Here is a 17,314-nt window from a genome sequence, read left to right as displayed (position 1 = left end):
AGGAGGTCCATCAGGTGGGACAGAGTCTTCTGAATAGGCACCTTTTAGGGAGGTGGACGTTTCTCATTTTATTCTTCTCTTCTTCTCAAAGCAGACAGATGCAGAGTTCAGTGCTGCGAGTACCCCACCTGCCTGGACGTTGTGAAAGGCAAGTCCTCTTGAGCGTGTTTTGGAATGGGCGGTGTTTGGGAAAGAGCTCCGTGTTAGCGGAGACCACCATTAACTGTGTCTGCTACGGAGTCCCTTCCCCCAGCGGGAGGCAACTGTAACTAGATGGAGATCCACGTTTGTTGTTCTCTTTTCCTTTCTGGCTGGTTCATGGCATGGTTTAACACAAGCTTTCTATATGCCCAGCTCCTAGAGAGGAGGTTGCCTACGTGACCTGTACCTACAGGGAAACGTGCATCGACCAACCTGACTTCCTGGCCACCATTGATCTCGACCCCAGATCTCCGTGTTATTGCCAGGTACCTGTGTCTCCACTGGTTTTTTATTGGGCTGGTGACTAGCTGCCGGCTCTGTGCTTCACAGTGCCTCCGGATTCAGGACATTTACTCTTTTGCTGGGGAAAATGGGATCGCTTGATAGCCGCTCTGTCATGCCGGCTGTCTGTGTATGCCTTGCACCTTCTTGTCTGCCTGCGTCTTTCTGTCTCATCCACCCTGGCTTGACTCTTGTGCCCTGCTGCCTGTCATGTCCTGCCAAGACCCGTCTGGGAAGCCCCTTGTGAGTTTTGTCATGACAGGTCTGCTTCTTGCTTCTCCACTGGTGTTATGTGCGAGCTAGGGATGTTGTCTGCTAGGAATCTCACCTTCCTGCTCTCTTCCGCTCTCCTCTGTAGGCCTGGCCCTGGGTGAATCATCTCCGTCTCTGTGTCCTGGGGACAAGGCGGCTCTGACTCACTTCCCAACTCACTTCCAGAGCGTCGCGGTGCTGCTAGTGCGCTTTGGAGCACATGCTCTGAATCACCCTGTCCGTGGCTGCTCAGCATGGAAAATGGTCTCTAGCGAGCCGGGTGGCTTGGGGTGTCCAGCGCTTCTGCAGAGTTCAGCATGTTTCTGTTGTGCTGCAAGGTCAGAGGTGTTCTGTTATGCACGGTACCAACCTGTCTGCTGCCATCCTAAATGGGAAATGGGCCTTCACCTGTCTCTGAAGGCTGCAGAGACAGATTACCTGCATCAAGGGTGTATATATGACCTGATTAGGCCGTTACCACAAGAGCTTAGAAGAAAATGCACTTTAAAGCCAGTGTAGGCTTCTGAAAGATTTTAACACGTTTTGGACTCCATTCTTGGGAGGAGCTCACAGAGCAATGCGCCAGTTTTGTCACGATGGTGACAATAATGTCTTCATATACATGATTTTCTGAACCTGAGTGGCGTGGGGTGAGGAATTCTTGAAGGAACCTCCACATTTCTCAGCTGCACACAGTACCCTACCTGTGAGAGCAGCGGCCGGTGTAAGGAGCAGTGTTCTCCTCCCCGAGTCTCTAGAGGCAGTGCCAGCTACAGCCAAGTGGAGGCTACCAAGACAGAAGTATCTGCCAACATCAGGGTCCCCGTTTCTCCCTGCCTCCCTTTGCGAAGCCTAACTCTCCCTTGACTGCCTAGGTGATCCACCGCCTGCCCATGCCCAACCTCAAAGACGAGCTGCATGCCTCGGGCTGGAGCAATGGCTGCACCTGCTTCGGCAATGTCTCGACGAAAAGGAGCAAGCTGGTTCTTCCCTGTCTGATTTCTTCCCGCATTTACGTGGTGGATGTGGGTTCACAGTGCCGCGCTCCCAAGCTGTGTAAGGTATGCCTGAGGTGATTCAAAGACAAGTTTCTGGGAAGGAGTTGGGAACGGGTGCTTCTTGAATAATATAGAGGGAAGAAGGGTTCTCTCTTCATCTTCTCTTCCGCTCTGATTTGAGAGAGCTGGGTCTCAGCTCTCTCCTTTTCAGACCAAGGAAGCTCCGGTCAGCATTGCGTTCCTTTCTGTGTGCCTGTTGCATTCAGAGAGAGTCTAACACCCAGAAGTCGCGCCACGGACAGACAAGCTGTTGTGAGTTAGGTGTTGCTGCATTCTCGTCTGTGTAGAGAGGAGCTCAGAGGCTTCTGTGCTCCTCTCGAAGGAGGAGCAGGCCCTCGCAAGTGGGAGTTCTTGGAAAGAAAGGTCCTGCAAGCGTCAGAGATTTTCAGAAGTCTCTGGTGGCCAAAGGCTCTGCCAGGGAGTGTGAAATGAGCTGAGCAGTCAGAGGCTGAAGTGTGTGTGTGTGTGTGTCAACTTTTTTCAGATGATTGAGCCAGTGGATGTCTTCTGGAATTGCGACAAGGGATACCTCAGCGTGCCTCGCAGCCTGCCTGACGGTGATATCCTGATTGCCAACATGGGAGATCCAGCTGGCAACGGGAAAGGTACTTTGCCCTGTCATGACTCCATGAACAAAGTGACTGGTTTGGAAATGGAGTATGTGATTTGTCATGCGTCCCATTTTTGGATCACAGGTGGATTTATTGTGCTGGATGGAGAAACCTTTGAGCTGAAGGGGAACTGGGAAAACGAGTGTGAGGCCCCCCCGACTGGAAAGGACTTCTCGTACCAGCCACGCCACAATGTTCTGGTCAGCTCTGCCGGAGCAGTCCTAAAACGTGCGGGACGTGGATTTAACCTCGACGACTTGAAGAAAGGTGAGGGAATTCGGATGCAGGTGCTGAGCCAGAACTCACCGAGGCGGTGGGAAGGTGTCGATGCCGTCAGAGAGAGGGGACAGGCAGATTTCTCGCCGAACGGCCCATTTGACAGGCACTGCTTCAGGACGTGCAGCGTCTGTCCTTAAGAGAGGCTGGTCCCTGTCTTCTGCTGCTGCTCCCTAAATCACGGCAGTTTCTCTGCTGATTCTGGCCAGCCACTGCCATGGCTGTCCCTGTCTGTGAGCATCTTGGGGAGGGATTAGAGTCCCGGGGTAGCCCCCCCTCTTCTGACTTGGTTTTCCTTTTCCTCAGGGGTCTTTGGGCGCCGCCTGAACGTGTGGAACTTGTCCTGCCGCACCCTCACCCAGTGCTTTGACCTGGGGGAGGACTCTCTGCCCCTGAGTGTTAAATTCCTCCACGACCCCGATGCTGCCGAGGGATACGTCAGCTGTGCCCTGAGTGGCGTCGTCTACCGCTTCTACAAGTGCGAGGCAAGTGTTCTGCCAGCAGCCAGGGGAGACCCGGCCGTGGTGAGCTACAAGGGGATGGAGAGAGGAGAGAGCGCACGGGAGAGATTGAGGGTAGCAGAGAGAAAGAAGGAGGCGTGTGGAGAGGGCAGTATCCAGACCCTGCTTTGGACGTGTGTGCCAGACTGAGAGGAGTCTGTTCTTCCCCTGAGTGTAAAGGCAGCCCATCGCGACCAGCTGGGATGAACTTCTCGGGGATTAACTTGAGCGATGAAGCCCAGCCTTGCTGTTGGTTTCGGACGATGCTGTCCTCACTTGTGCCTGCTCGTAGTAGCTGGGCGCAGTGGTAGCCCTCCTCAGGCAGCTTTGCCTAGCTGGGCAAGTGTGGGAGCGCAGGGGAGCGCGCTTGCCTGAGCGGCCAGGAACGCTCATGGTGCGGTGCCTGTGTTTCTTGTGCAGAGAGACAGGTGGGCAGTAGAGGAGGTGATTCGGATACCGGCCAAGGACGTGATGGGATGGATTATGCCCAAGATGCCAGGTTCGTGTGCCTTTTCCCTCCCGGCGCGTTGTGTTGTGCAGCCTGGCAAAGCCCGCTCGCCGAGCCCCAAAGCCTTGCTGCGTAAAGAGGACAGAAGGCTTGGCGGGGGGGCGGAGGGGCTGCGCACACCCCCAGGAAGACACTGCGGCCCCAGCTGGAGCCTGTGCGCTTGGGCAGGTCTGCTGTGCGAGAGGCACGACGTGCAGAACGGCAGGGAGAGGTGCGAGCTGGGGCTCGACGCGAGGCACGCTTTCTGTTGATGCTGCCTTCTCTGGAGCTCTTTGTTTCTGTGCCCTAGCCTTGACAGTCGACCTCATCATCTCAATGGATGACAGGTACCTGTATGTCAGCAACTGGCTGCACGGAGACATCCGCCAATACGAGCTCTCCAAAACCTGCAAGCCCAGGCTGGTGGGACAGGTAAGGCAGGAGCAGAAGGGCTTGCCCTCTTGGGTTCCTTAGCAGGACCTGGTGGTGGCCGGAGGACAAGGCAACACGTCTCCCACTGCCTCGCTTACAGGTCTTTGTGGGAGGCAGTATCCTCAGAGGTGGACCCGTGACGGTGTGCAGAGACGAAGAGCTGAAGTGCCAGCCGGAGCCCTTGGTGGTCAAGGTGAGTTTGGTGGCCTCTCTGCCCTCTGGTGCCCTTTGGACTTTGGCTCTGCTCTGCTAATTCTCTGCCCAGGGTTTCTGGGGTAGGTCTGCACCGAGGGGCCCGTGTGTGTGCAGCGTCTGGTAGCTCGCCTGTGTCGGGAGGGGAGGCAGCCGCTCAGCTCTGCTCTGCCCCCCTGCTCCTGCTTGTGCCTGGCTGCTCAAGGAAAGAAGCCAGTAACATCGCCGCTGTCTGTTGTGCCTTCAGTGCAAGAGAGTGTACGGCGGCCCTAGTAAAATGCAGCTCAGCATGGATGGCAGGAGGCTGTACGTCACCAACTCCTTCTACAGCACATGGGACAAGCAGTTCTACCCAAACATGGTCAAGTAAGAAACGCTTGGGAGGCAGGGGCCCTCTTTGGCACGGCCTCTGTGTTCGAAACGGGAAAGGCGCCTCATCAGGGGGGCTACGAGGACGCGTCTGTGATTGCAGGGGGAGAGATTTTCCTAACGTCATCCCCGCAGCCTCCCCATGTTGAATTTCACACGCAGTTGACTCACAGACTTCTCTGACTGGGCCAGGTGCAGCTGCTGCCTGTGCGGGGCTGCAGTGCCAGGGCTTTGCTTGGGAGAGCGTAAGGGTTTCGGGCTGAGAGGTGGAGTGAATCCACCTGCGGATCTCTGAGAGTCGGGCCGCGTCTCTGCTACAGCATCTCCCGGTGTATCCACCAGAGATGTTTGATTTAGCAAAGCAGACGATGATGTGCAGCGCAAAGGCAAGCTCCAGCCTGCCTGTCACATCATGCCTAGCGGTTTGCTCACGTCCATTGAGAATTCAGGGAAGTTGAAACTGAGCCTCCGCTCCCTTCTCCCTGTAGAAGACAAGATGTTAAGGAGAAGGGCTGCTCTTCCTCGACACGGAACAGGAGGGTGAAGGGCAGGAGCTCTTGAACAGGACCGTGGCTGGCTTGTCTGTAATAGCGGCGCTCTTGTCCCCTCGCAGGGAAGGCTCTGTCATGCTGCAGATTGATGTGGACACGGAGAAGGGAGGCCTGACGGTGAACAAGAACTTCCTGGTGGATTTTGGAAAGGAACCCAATGGGCCTTGCCTTGCCCATGAGATCCACTTCCCTTCTGGAGATTCCACCTCTGATATCTTGGCCTAGGCGCCACGTGAAAGACTCCCTTCTCTCTCTCTCCTGTAGTGCAGCCATTAAGAAGGAGCGTAGGGTAATTGGGTTTGGGGGTCCCCATTCATTGCTGGAGTCTAGATTTCTGCTAACGTGGGCTACGGAAGCTCTGCCTTGTTGCGAGGGTTTGGTTCAGGCAGACCAGTGAACGACGACACACGGCATGGGACTCATCTTGCCGGACTGTGTGTCTGAGCAGTCAGGCCAGGCACCCCTTGATTCACAGAGCAGAGCCCAGGGCAAGTGCTCATCTATAGAGGTGTGCAGTGCACGCAGTGCCTTTCGGCAGAAAGGGAAGCGCCCAGTTCGTCTGAGTTGCTGTTCTTCAGCCAGCTCGTTCCTGGATAGTCTTCCCCTGGCACGGGCGCCCTCTTGGCTCGCTTCTCACGTGCTTGGGTCGGTATGCATTACGGCTGAAGGAGTATCAAGTGCTTTATTTTGGAAAGAGGTGCCTGTTGCCTGACACTGGTTTGCTCTTGTGTTCTACATTAAACACGAATAAAATGGTTCATCGCATCAGCTGCATCTTCACGTGTCTTATTTCGTTGAAGCCTTTCAAATTTATTTCAGGGGAAAACATGCCAGTAGTGGTTAGTGATAAGATCAAGGTTTTGAGAATCCCTAAGACAGGACACTGATTGTGCAAGAGTGCCTGTTAGTCTTCCTGGAAGTTTCTGGTAGAAGTTGTCTGTGCTTGTTCTTTTTTTTTGTGCGTTCTGGCAGGCACGTGTTTTTTAGGGAAACTTGGCAACCATTTGTTCTTTTTCTGCCCCAAACAAACGTACCTTGTCAAAGCAATGTAGTGTTGTCATCACCCAAACCAGCCATTTGCTTTTAGTAGGGCTTACTTTAAGATACGTGAAGGACTGAAAGAACACATTTAGTAGATACTCCAGTGCAGTCCCTTGTGTTTGTTCAGGGGCTGGCTTGCTGCTGGAGAGAATGTTGGTTTCAGCTTGATCAGTTCACATGGACAGCGTAGTCTTAACACAGCTGCGGCAGAGTAAAGTTAAGGTTTTCACCCGACGTACTCTGCATGCACTTTATATGATGTTGGCAAAATGACCTTAGTCCCTTCAAAATTCTCAATAGACCGTCCTCCTTCACTCTGAGTTTTTCACAAAAGCCAGGTGTAGTTATTGGAGTTGTAGATCGCCCTGCTGTTTATCGTGTGCTGCGTAGGATGTCAAATCCCAGTCACACAGTGTAAGCCTGTTTGCTACACAGGACAGCAACCACAGGCTTCCAAAACCCTGCTGCACGCCCACACATCTTCCCGTTAGTCCCATTTGCCGTGAGCGTCTTCACAAGGGTACAACTGGCAGCCAAAACCATAATTAGTTTGGAGGTTGCAAATATTAGGATATAAAAAGGATCCTTCGACGTTTTAGCCTTCTGTGTATTTACCTTGGAAGACTACAACTTCATTTACTTCCTTCACGCTTCTCATGGGCAAACATACTGCTACAGCTCTCTTGTGCACCCTGGGGTGCTGCTCTTCAGCATCACGATCGCTTGAGTGTGACAGCCCGTTGTGATCCTCCAGAGCTGCCTTGTTTGAGGGCCTTCTCAGGGGACGTCCCTGCTGCTGAGGTGGCTTTGGAACGAGCCTTACCTCACCTACCTTCGGGCCCTGCAAAGCGCGGATCTCAGGAGAGGTGCCGCCTCCTCTCCACTGGCTGGAGGGAGAGCCTGGCCAGCAGACATCCCTGTGCCAGCGTGTGGGCCAGACGGCTGGAGGTAGCGGAGCCGAATCCACCCTGGAAGCCCCTCCTTGTGATGGGGCCAGGCACCATCCACATTAACGCAGGGCAGAACTCCCTTGCCGCATGGCCGTGTTCACGGGGTTGATCGGAGAGTCTGCTGTCCCTCACGCTATCGACTGACCACCCTCTCTGGCTTGCAGGTGGTCGCACAGCAAGGCGAGGGCTCAGCCCGGGCTTTGAGCTGCAGCTGAGCCGCGAAGATCAAGAGGCAGCGCTGCAGAGGTGACCCAGCTCCTCGTTCCACCATCAGGCCACGCTCTGCCCCAGCCGGGTGGATGTGGACATACTTCTGCTGATACGAGCTGAGTCTTTCATCCCCTCCAAGGCCTGTTCCCAGGTCTTTGGGTCGTGATTTCCGTGCTTCAGGGAGCGTGGGCCTTTGCTCACCCTCGTGCATGAGTTATCCTGAGGAATGTGGAATGCGGTGGGTCTGCAGCGGTGTGAATGCGCCCTATCTGGGGAGGCGGTGAATTGGGGTGGCTGACGTTGGGTGCTCTGCCTGTTCCCTCTAGCGGTTATTTGGAAGATATGCTTCTCCCTGGTGCCAGCACCCGTCAAGTCCTTCGCAGCTTCCAGCAGCTGTCCGTGAGGACAGACACCGCTGGCATCACCCCTCTTCCCTAAGGGAAATAACCCCCTTAGGGCAATCTCGCTGAACTACAGCAGGGACATTTCTATGGAGGATGACTGGAAGGTGCATGTGAGGTCCAGATGAAGCTGGGCTGCTGCTTATACGTGCCTTGTCCTTTGCATTTAAGCCCTGGGGCCTCCTGGAGAAGCTTTCCTTGGTCAGAGGCAAGGCGGGACACAGGGGGATGTGCTGGCCGCCGCAGTGTGGATCTGCAGTGTGCTCCACAGCGTGGTGCTGAGCACCAAGTACAAGCAGACGAGCCCAAGCGGGTGAGTGTGGGAGAGACTGAGCCAAGGCCATCGGTCTTTTTCTGGCAATCTTCAGGTGCAATGGGCTGAGAGCCTCTGATGGCAGAGTGATTGGCTGTTTGAGCTTGCTGGCTTCAGAGTCTACTGGAGAGGACAAGGCAGCAACCTGCCAGCGAAGATGTGCCTGTGAAGGCCGAGCATCCACTGCACAGCCCTTACAAGCCAAGCCAGCTGACGCCCAACTTTGCAGCCAGAAGCAGTAGCAGACACTCTGACTAAGTCAGATGTGTCATGGGGAAAACTGTTACATTGCTTCTGCCCTCCTCCCAGCCAGCAAATTAATATCCCACAGTAAACGCTCATCCTGCAATTAAAAGAAGGCCAGTCCTCACTTTTCATTTTCAGTTGTGATTAACATCTGCAACCTCATAAAATTATTTCTGTGGTTGTGAATGCAGTGCTTGCCCGTCCCTCACCAGGGGCACTGTGTCAGCCCCATGGGGAAACTCGAGACACTGCTTCTAGCAGGGAATCGGAGGAGAGGAGCAGCCTGCTTTCCCTTCATGGCTCAAAGCCCTTGTTTTTCCAGTGTGCAAGCATGTGCGCACTATGCAGTGCAGAAGCAGCCCCATCCCCTACCCCTGTGGGAGGGGAGGAGGTTCTGGGAGCACTGAAAGAGCTTCCCTGCACGTTTCCAGTGCTGTAAGACGCTAAAGGCTGCCCGGTACCTCCCACACCCCGAGGTGTGTGGATCCTCCCCTTGGCATCCTTTTTCCAAACCCTCCTTCTCCCCATCCTGCTCCCTATATATTTGAACCCCCGTGGAGCTGCATCTTCTCTCTTGACTTGCTCCTAGCAGGCAGAATGCAGGCGGCATCGCCTCCTTCCGCTGCTCATCAGCAGGCGAGATCCAACCCAGCCTCCAGCACAGGTAAGAGATCTCTCCGTTGGCTGCAGCTTGCTCTCAAGAGGAGAAGGCTTGGGACTGTTGGTGGCCTGCTGCCTTCTGGCCATGGGCTGTGCTCCAGAGTCCTCCTAAACTCGTTTGGAGCTGGGTCTCGTGGTTTTGTTACTCCGACACCCAGAAAGCATAAAGTAAAAAGAAACGTGGGGATGAACGTGGTGTTTTCTCTGGCCAGGAAAGGGTTTCTTTTCTCGAGCTACTAAAAGTGCCAGGAAACATTTAGGTAGACTGATGATTAAAAGCCTTCTAACTATTCTCTCATTTATTCAACTGCAACTTGTACAGGCTGCGCTTGCTATAGTCAGATACACCATGGCAGGGAGTCCTCAGTGCAAAGTCTGGCTTTGATGTGGCTGTTTTTGCAGGAGTAATATAAGGAGAAGGGAGAAGCAAGCTGGAGGGGCGGTTTCTCAGTGCTTCAGGTAGGAGCGTTTCCCTGGAGGAGCAGGGACACAAGTGATAAAATAAATAAGGATAAAAACAAAGAAGCTGACGCAGCAAAGCCAAGTTGTACACTTTAGCTGGGGGCTTTCCTTCCTCTCCTCAGGCTTGCTGTCGTAAATGGGGAGAAGGGGTCCTTTTGGTGGTGGTGGTTGTTTCCTAACAAGCTCTTGTTCAACTGCATTACGGACAATTTTCTCAGCAGTTTTAAAGTCTTTTGGAGAACAAGGCTGGCAGGGTTCAAAGTGCCCCGGAGACCCGCAGCAGCGTGATGGGAACTCCCAGGATGATGCTAGGGGCTGGCGAGGAGGCTGATGCCTCGAGCACTGAACGTCTTGGGTGGAAACAGGGCTTTCTATGCGAAAGCTTTGCATTAATGTCCCCGAACCAAGGCACAGCAAAGTGCAGCCATCCCAAAGAGGGTCAGGAGGAGCCGCAGAGCAGAGCCTGGGGCTCGGCTTATCCCCCTCCTCACCCTGCAGCGAGGGGATTCTCTCTCCCCGCTCAGCTCCCAGAAGAATCCTCTCCCCTCCTTCTGCCCCTGGTGCAGCAGCCCGGCCATACTGCCTTTCTTCCTCACTGCCTCCCCTCCTCCTCCTCCTCGTCCTCCTCCTCAAAGAACCGCAGAGCTTTCGGTGTCTCCTTGAGGCCATGCGAGCCTGGCATTGCCCCTACATGTGTTGAGCAACCCTTCCTCTCCGCCACAGGGACATGATGGGAGGCAAAGCGGAGAAAGGCAGCTCTGAGCCTTGTACCTGTCTGCAGTAGAAATATATCACTGGCCGTTTTGGCTGCCGGGAGCCCCAAACCTTTCTGGGGGTCATTTGGATGCACGTGGGCATCCTGGTTCACCTTGGACATTGCCATAAAGCGGGAGCGTGCGCAGCCACTCCAGCGAGCGGTTCCTTCGTAAAAAGGGGATTATAAGAACTCGCTGTTGTCTAATTTCTGTTTGTTTCTGTTTTTCTCAATGCAGAAAAGTGTGGAGCGTGTGGTCCTGGCTTCGCCTCACCTCTGGATGCGATGAAAGGCAAGTCTGAAATCCAGGGCAGGCAGGGAAGAGCCCTGCGCTGTCTGTGATTTAGGTGAAGAATAAAACAATGCTTTCAAGAGGGCGTTATCAATTAACTCCATTCTCCGAGGAGGCTCCCAGCAAGCGTTAGGGAAGCGATGGTTTTGCTTCTGGCCTGTCCTGAGGCCAAACGTCAATTGCATAATGACAGCTTGGTGTCAGAACAAACCTTTTTAGGTTTCATGATGGCTTGGGATGGGTCATAGCCTTCAGCAAAGTCACCTGTGGCTTCCTTGTGCAAAACCAAACAGGATTTTTAAGTTTCTCAGAGGCAATTGTATTGCTATAGCCCCACGACACCACCACCGGAGCTAAACCCGGGGAGGGAGAGGGGACCATCCTGATTTTTCATTGCACTCGGCTCCTGATGGCTGGGAGCGCAACATGACAAAACCTTGTATAAAACCCAGCCTCACAGGCTGCTTCCTTACGTGTCTGGACGCTTTGCCTGAGAATCCATCTTGCTGCATTGCCGAAACACTGGTGCTCTGATGTGAAGAGACTGATGAATGCATCATCTCCAGCTATCCCTCCCTTAATCCTCTTCTCTAGGGCTTAGCAAACACGTCCTCGAAACCTTAGAGAGCTCTGGAGCTTGCTCATGATCTGTGATTCCTATCCCTGAAACGTCTTTGAACCAAGAAAACAACAATGAAGAGATGAGTCTTTAAAACATCCGCGCGCGTTGGCAGGGCTGGACAGTGATTTAAATTAATAGCAAATAGCACAAATCCCATTGACTCTGCTGCTCTGGCAAGTTCCCTTGGGAACTGTCTGGTTGCTTCAGTGGTGCCAAGTAACTCTGGCACACAAAAAGCTCTTCCATGCAGACATCTGGCAGGTCGGGCTCCCGAGCAGGTGGTGAGACGCTCCTCGGTGTCCTTTGGCTACCTCGGGAGGTGTACGAGTTCTGTGCCTGCGTCCCATGCCCTGGCTGTTGGTGCCACTGCAGCTGCAGGGATGGGATCCCTCGGCGTTTGGCCGCTGCTCTCAAACCCAAGACCGACACAGACACCGCTGTATAAAGGTTTATAAAGGCACCATGCTGCAAAGCCAGCTATTGCCTGTTTTGGATCAAATCCAAAGGTCCCAAAACACCTCTCGGTCTCTGTTTCCTACCGCGCTCTCTTCCTCAGCATTTCCTAAACCAGTTCTTCCCCACTAGCCCTCGCTTTGGCAGTACTTTATCCTGACACAACTGAGAGCGAGTACCACCTCCGCAGCGATAAGGAGACTCTGCGGGGTCTGAATGCCCTTGCTTGAGGGCTGGGCAGTGCTCAGGTCCCGGAGCAAAGCCGTTTCCCAGCAAAGCTGATCACGCTTGCTATCGGGAGCAGTGTGTTCACCAGGGCAGCAGCTCCTGTTTGGGGAGCAGGGAGCGTGGCAGACCTGTCGCTGCGAGGACGTCCCTGGGGCAGAGCCCTTCTCCCTTTCCCAGCGGGATGCCCTGCAGGCAGGGAACTCGGGCACCACCGCGTCACGGCAGATTTTCACCTCTCAGTAGGACTATGGGACTGCACAGGGGCTTGCAGGGGCTTTCTGCCTTTGCGTTCAGTCTGGCAAGCACTTCTCCTGTGGTTTTAAGGCTTCTCCTATGTAGATGTGATGGAAATGCAACACAATGTGGTTTGATTCGTGTGACTGATAGGATTGGGGAAGGGCTGGCATGTCCTCGCAGGCATGGGGTGATCCCAAAGCTGTGGAATTCCTTAGGGACTCTGAGGTCCAGAGGTCCCTTCCCAGGGCAAAGGATCTGAATAAACCCAAACCCCCGCAGGGCAGCCCCCTCCAAACAGAGCCCAGCCTAGTGCCTCTGGTACGGCAGCGAGATGGAGATCCAACTGCCCCGTACATATGGGGGAACACACCGGCTCCCCGGGAGGGAGATCTAGGCTGACCAGAGACTCCTGCAAGGTTTTTATTCTGTCAAAGGTGGCTTCTGCTGACGCTCATGCAATGTTTCTGTCTTGAAAGGTCCCCGGGAGGAGATTGTTTATGTGCCCTGCATCTACAGGAACACTGGGAGGAAGAAACCCGACTTTCTGGCCACTGTGGATGTCAACCCCAAATCTCCGCACTATTGCCAGGTACAAAACGCTTTATCTCGGTACTAAACTGGCCTGGGAAACAGCTCAGTGCTTGTCCTTCGTGCTCCCCAAAGCTGCCGACTCAGTGCCGAAGGCTGATGCCTGTCCAGTCCTCCCCAAGACTCCGAGCCTCCCTGTGCTTACGAAATGCACGTAAAATCCGCTTCACGCCCCATCCTTAGGATCCCCTGTGCACCGTCGCTCCCCTCTGCAGGGTGAGGCTTGCCTGAGGCATCCTGACCCTGTGGCGGCGTCCACGATGCACTGAGCTCCCCGGTCTGCGATCCTGCTGCGCTTGGCAGAGGAAAGACCAGTGTAAGCAGGGCTGGGACCTTGCAGGTGATCCACCGCCTGCCCATGCCCAACCTGGGGGACGAGCTGCACCACTCGGGGTGGAACGCCTGCAGCAGCTGCTTCGGGGACGCCTCCAAGAAGCGGAACCGCCTGATCCTCCCCAGCTTCATCTCCTCCCGCATCTACGTGGTGGACGTGGGAACGGACCTGCGAGCTCCCAGGCTTTTCAAGGTACCTGGGAGGTGGTGCTGATACACGTTAAAGGCTAAAGGACTGGGATCGTGGCTTCTGGCTGTGGTGACAGCTCGGCAAAGAGGCTTTGGGGTACATCTGAGAGCTTTGCAGGGCCCTGATGTCTGGATGACGGTACGGGAAGGCTGTGGAAGGTGGTTATTCTCCTGCTGATGTGCCAATACTGAGCTCTCCATCTAGCTCCGTGCAGGAGGGGACCAGGGCATGCGGGGTGCCAGGCACAGCACTGCCTGTCAGGTTTACAGTCCCTGTCTCGCATGCGACATGTGTCTCCGAAGGAGCCCCGGGCATCTGTGTGCAGTTTGCCCCAAGCCTGGGTGTGCGAGGGCCACGCTGGTGGCCGGCAGCCAGCTTCTCGGGGTGAACGCAGCAGCCGCCCCGTGTGCCAGCATGCCTGGGGACGCAAGACCGTGCACGCTCTGCCCCAGCTCACGTGTCCAGCCCCTCTGGCTGCACGGCAAGTCCCATCTTGAGGTCAGGCAGGAGCTGTCTGGCCGCGCCACGGCGTAACACCAGGCTTGTGAACCTGCGTTCAGCGCAGCAGCGAATACCCTTCTCGCCTGGGACAGCCCGGCACAGAGGACGTGACGGTACCTGTGAACTCCCGGCAGGTTGTCAACTCAGAGGATGTCTTCTGGAAGTGCAACCTGGGCTACCCCCACACCTCCCACTGCCTGGGCAGCGGTGAAATCATGATCAGCACCCTGGGAGACCCGGCCGGCAGCGGGAAAGGTACCCTAGTCCCCCAGGGAGAGGGTGCTGGGACAGGAGGAACAGTCCCCACATCCAGAGCTGTCCTGGAAGCTTTGTCCAGGACTCCCAGCCCGTTCAGCAGCCTGGTCTGCAACGGGTTGATCTGTCTGTCGCTGCTTGTTTTATAACACATAAACTGTTAATCGGGATGATTTCCTCACTACCAATGTGTTTCTGGTTTTGCATCAGGCGGCTTTATTCTGCTGGATGGAGAGACCTTCGAGATCAAGGGGAACTGGGAGAAAGGGGACAAGATCCCCCCAATGGGTTATGACTTCTGGTACCAGCCACGCCACAACGTCCTGATCAGCACTGAATGGGGAATCCCAAAATGCCTGGGATATGGATTTGACCCAAATGATCTGAAGAAAGGTGAGAGAACAGTTGTTTAAGTACTCCAGGAGAGAGATGCTGACCAGGACTGCACGAAGGCCAAATTTCAACCCTCTTCTGTTGCTAGGGAGAGCTGGCATCTAATGGGTGTAGATAAAACTGTCCAGGACAGTTGGCTTGCAAAATGAATTTCACACCAATTCCTAGAGATCCCATGGATGTAAAAAAGGCAAGCCCAGCCCATTTACTGTGAACACACTTTAGCTGCAGGCACCAGAAGGTGAACCCAAGGCAGTCGGTGAATGCTGCTGTTGAGGTGTACGTGGGGCTGGATTTCGGCCGTAGGGATGAAGCCCCGTCTCAGCCCAGCTCCCCCCCAGGGTTACACTGCCCTTCCCAGCCCCGTCCTAGCGAGGTGGTCCCCCTTGGATGCTGGGCACCTTCCCATGGCTTTTGCGAGGGTCCAAAGCAACCGGCGCCCGCTGGTGCAGAGACCAGGGGGTCATCTCTGCAGGGAGCTAAAGGGGCTGAGGACTCACCCGAACCCGTAGCACATCTTGCTTGAGAACCTGCGCCTCGCAGCACCCCCTCTGACCCCCCCTCTGCCCTCCCCTCCCAGGGCGCTACGGACGCCGCCTCAACGTGTGGGACTGGACCGCTCACACCTACGTCCAGGCCATCGACGTGGGCGAGGACGCGGCACCGCTGGAGATCCGCTTCCTCCACAACCCCGACGCCGCCGAGGGCTACGTGGGCTGCACCATCAGCAGCGCCATCCACCGCTTCTACAAGACCAAGGTACGCGCTCCCCCGGGGTTAGTGGAAAAGGGGTGCTGCCCCTTGGGCGACCCAGCCGCACGACTCTGCGCAGCATCCCGCTTCCCGCATCCCCCACCCACCTCCCAGCCCAACTCCGGTCCCCGCCGACGCACACACCGCCTCCCCGTGCTGTGCAGCCGCCTCTCTGCACCCAGAACATGAGCTGGCTTGGGGCAGTCTCACCAGAGGACTTGTCCTGACTGGCAGCGTTTTAGGCTGAAATGATTTAATTTAGAGGAGATTTATTTATACCTTTGTTGTGGATTTACAACAGCCCGAGCAGTATTCTTCTTGGTGTCTGTTGTGCACAATGATGAACTGGGTGAGGAGAGAGAACATCTTTCACCAAACCAGCTCATTTAGCCGGAAAATAAGACAAGTTTTTGGCCCCCAAAGCCCTTCCTCAGGTCCCAGAGCCCATCCTCCCCATGGCTCTGCAGAGCCAGAGCTGGCTGGCAAAGTAGCTGAGCTACAGCCCTAGAGACTAGAGGTGGTAGACGCGTGCACGCAGCATCTGCCCCAGCATCGGGTCTTATCCTGCCTCTGCCGCGCACGCTGAGCCCCCCGGGGCTGTGCTCTGTCCCGCACCTCCTGCAGCAAGGAGACTGGGCGGCCGAGAAGGTGATCCAAGTCCCCAGCAAGAAGGTGGAGGGATGGCTCCTCCCGGACATGCCAGGTCAGTGCATGCCCGGGCTGGGTGCCGAGGCGTTCCCTGGCTTCCCCGGGCACTGCCGGTGCTGCCGCCTGCTCCTGCAACTCTGTCGTACCCTCCCCAAGGCTTCATCACCGACATCCTCATCTCGCTGGACGACAGGTTCCTGTACTTCAGCAACTGGCTGCACGGGGACATCCGCCAGTATGATATCTCCAACACCCGCAAGCCCAAGCTGGTGGGGCAGGTGAGGCAGCAGCAGGCTCCCGGTCACATCCCGATGCTTTTCCTCCATCCCTGGGGGACAGCTGGGATCAGCCCCTCCTCGCTGCCTTGGCCACCTAGACCTTTGGTCTCTTGCAGGTCTTCGTGGGTGGCAGCATCGCCAAGGGAGGACCCGTGACCGTGTGCAGGGATGAAGAGCTGCAGAGCCAGCCAGACCCGTTCTTCATCAAGGTGAGCTCGGCCATCTCCCCAAAATCCCAGCCTGGGCAGCGGTGGCAAGGCTGGGGAGCGGGTCCTTGCGGTTCTGCTCCACCGCATCCCACGGGATGGACATGGCAGCCCGCACCGCCGGTCTGGGGGAGGCGGAAGGCGTCCCCCGGTCCGGCACCCTCTGGCAGCACGTCTGCTCCTCCGCCTGCTCCCAGGGGAAAAGGGTGCCGGGGGGACCCCAGATGATCCAGCTCAGCTTGGACGGGAAGAGGCTGTACGTCACCACGTCCCTCTACAGCGCCTGGGACAGGCAGTTCTACCCTGACCTCGTCAAGTAAGAAAACTTTGATAAACGAGGGTGATTGTACGAGCTCGTCAGGCGGGAGGCGCGGACCCCGCAGCTCGGGGACCGAATGTCGGCAGCTCCCTGGAGGCAGGGGCCGGTCCCCTGCACGGGGCGGCGGGGCCCTCCGGCTCCCCCCAGCCTCCCTGCTCTTCCCCCTCCGCAGGGACGGCTCCGTCATGCTGCAGCTGGACGTGGACACGGAGCAGGGCGGCCTGACGGTCAACGAGAGCTTCCTGGTGGATTTTGGGAAGGAGCCCGACGGGCCCTGCCTGGCGCACGAGATCCGCTACCCCGGCGGGGACTGCACCTCCGATATTTGGGTTTAGCCACCGTCTGCTGCCCCCAAAGCCTCTCTGCACCCCAAAATCCCAGTGCACGAGGGCTTCGGGAGTTTCGTACACTCAGCAAACCACCCGTGACCCGTGCATCCCGCGCTTCTTTAAATAAAACCGAGAGGTGGTTGTCCTCTGCAGCAGCAGCAGCAGCTCTCCTCGCCTCGAATCTTGTTTTTAAACTGTTTTCAGGAGCCAGAAAACAAACGTGTGACCAAACCAGGGACACGACACCGCGAACCTCTCCTTAACGGCCGGGATTTTCCTAACACACCCCTGTGCCACCAGGCTCAGCCCCGAGAGCGTTTTCTCCCGAAAAAGCAAACCTGGTTTAGACGCTGGGAGCGGGAGCCTCTGGCTTGCACGGACACAGCCCGCGTAAACACGGGCTGCACACACACTGCATGCACACGTTGCACACGTACACTG

General features: G+C 56.0%; 2 protein-coding genes across 3 annotated transcripts; both read left to right on the top strand.

The window, feature by feature from the left end:
• Positions 1–358: 358 nt before the first annotated feature.
• On the top strand, positions 359–5,951 carry LOC127026808 (methanethiol oxidase-like). 2 transcript variants are annotated; one of them, XM_050912104.1, is made up of 10 exons: positions 359–467; positions 1,611–1,796; positions 2,278–2,398; positions 2,489–2,671; positions 2,987–3,169; positions 3,605–3,679; positions 3,978–4,099; positions 4,200–4,292; positions 4,539–4,657; positions 5,274–5,951. In XM_050912104.1, exons 2-10 carry the CDS (start codon positions 1,629–1,631, stop codon positions 5,434–5,436), a joined length of 1,227 nt encoding a protein of 408 aa, XP_050768061.1. In that variant the 5' UTR covers positions 359–467; positions 1,611–1,628; the 3' UTR covers positions 5,437–5,951. The 2 variants fall into 2 exon arrangements, with proteins under 2 accessions (XP_050768061.1, XP_050768060.1); XM_050912103.1 differs by lacking the exon at positions 359–467 and having other exon boundaries at positions 867–1,796; positions 2,987–3,165; positions 3,601–3,679.
• A 3,069-nt stretch (positions 5,952–9,020) lies between these two features.
• On the top strand, positions 9,021–17,001 carry LOC127026809 (methanethiol oxidase-like). The gene is made up of 12 exons (XM_050912106.1): positions 9,021–9,036; positions 10,487–10,540; positions 12,557–12,669; positions 13,009–13,194; positions 13,827–13,947; positions 14,158–14,340; positions 14,921–15,099; positions 15,718–15,796; positions 15,898–16,019; positions 16,136–16,228; positions 16,423–16,541; positions 16,717–17,001. Exons 2-12 carry the CDS (start codon positions 10,534–10,536, stop codon positions 16,877–16,879), a joined length of 1,365 nt encoding a protein of 454 aa, XP_050768063.1. The 5' UTR covers positions 9,021–9,036; positions 10,487–10,533; the 3' UTR covers positions 16,880–17,001.
• Positions 17,002–17,314: the final 313 nt, after the last annotated feature.

The sequence above is a fragment of the Gymnogyps californianus genome, chromosome 29 (genome assembly GCF_018139145.2).
Source record: "Gymnogyps californianus isolate 813 chromosome 29, ASM1813914v2, whole genome shotgun sequence".
Taxonomy (NCBI): domain Eukaryota; kingdom Metazoa; phylum Chordata; class Aves; order Accipitriformes; family Cathartidae; genus Gymnogyps; species Gymnogyps californianus.
This window is presented reverse-complemented; position numbering and strand designations above follow the sequence as displayed.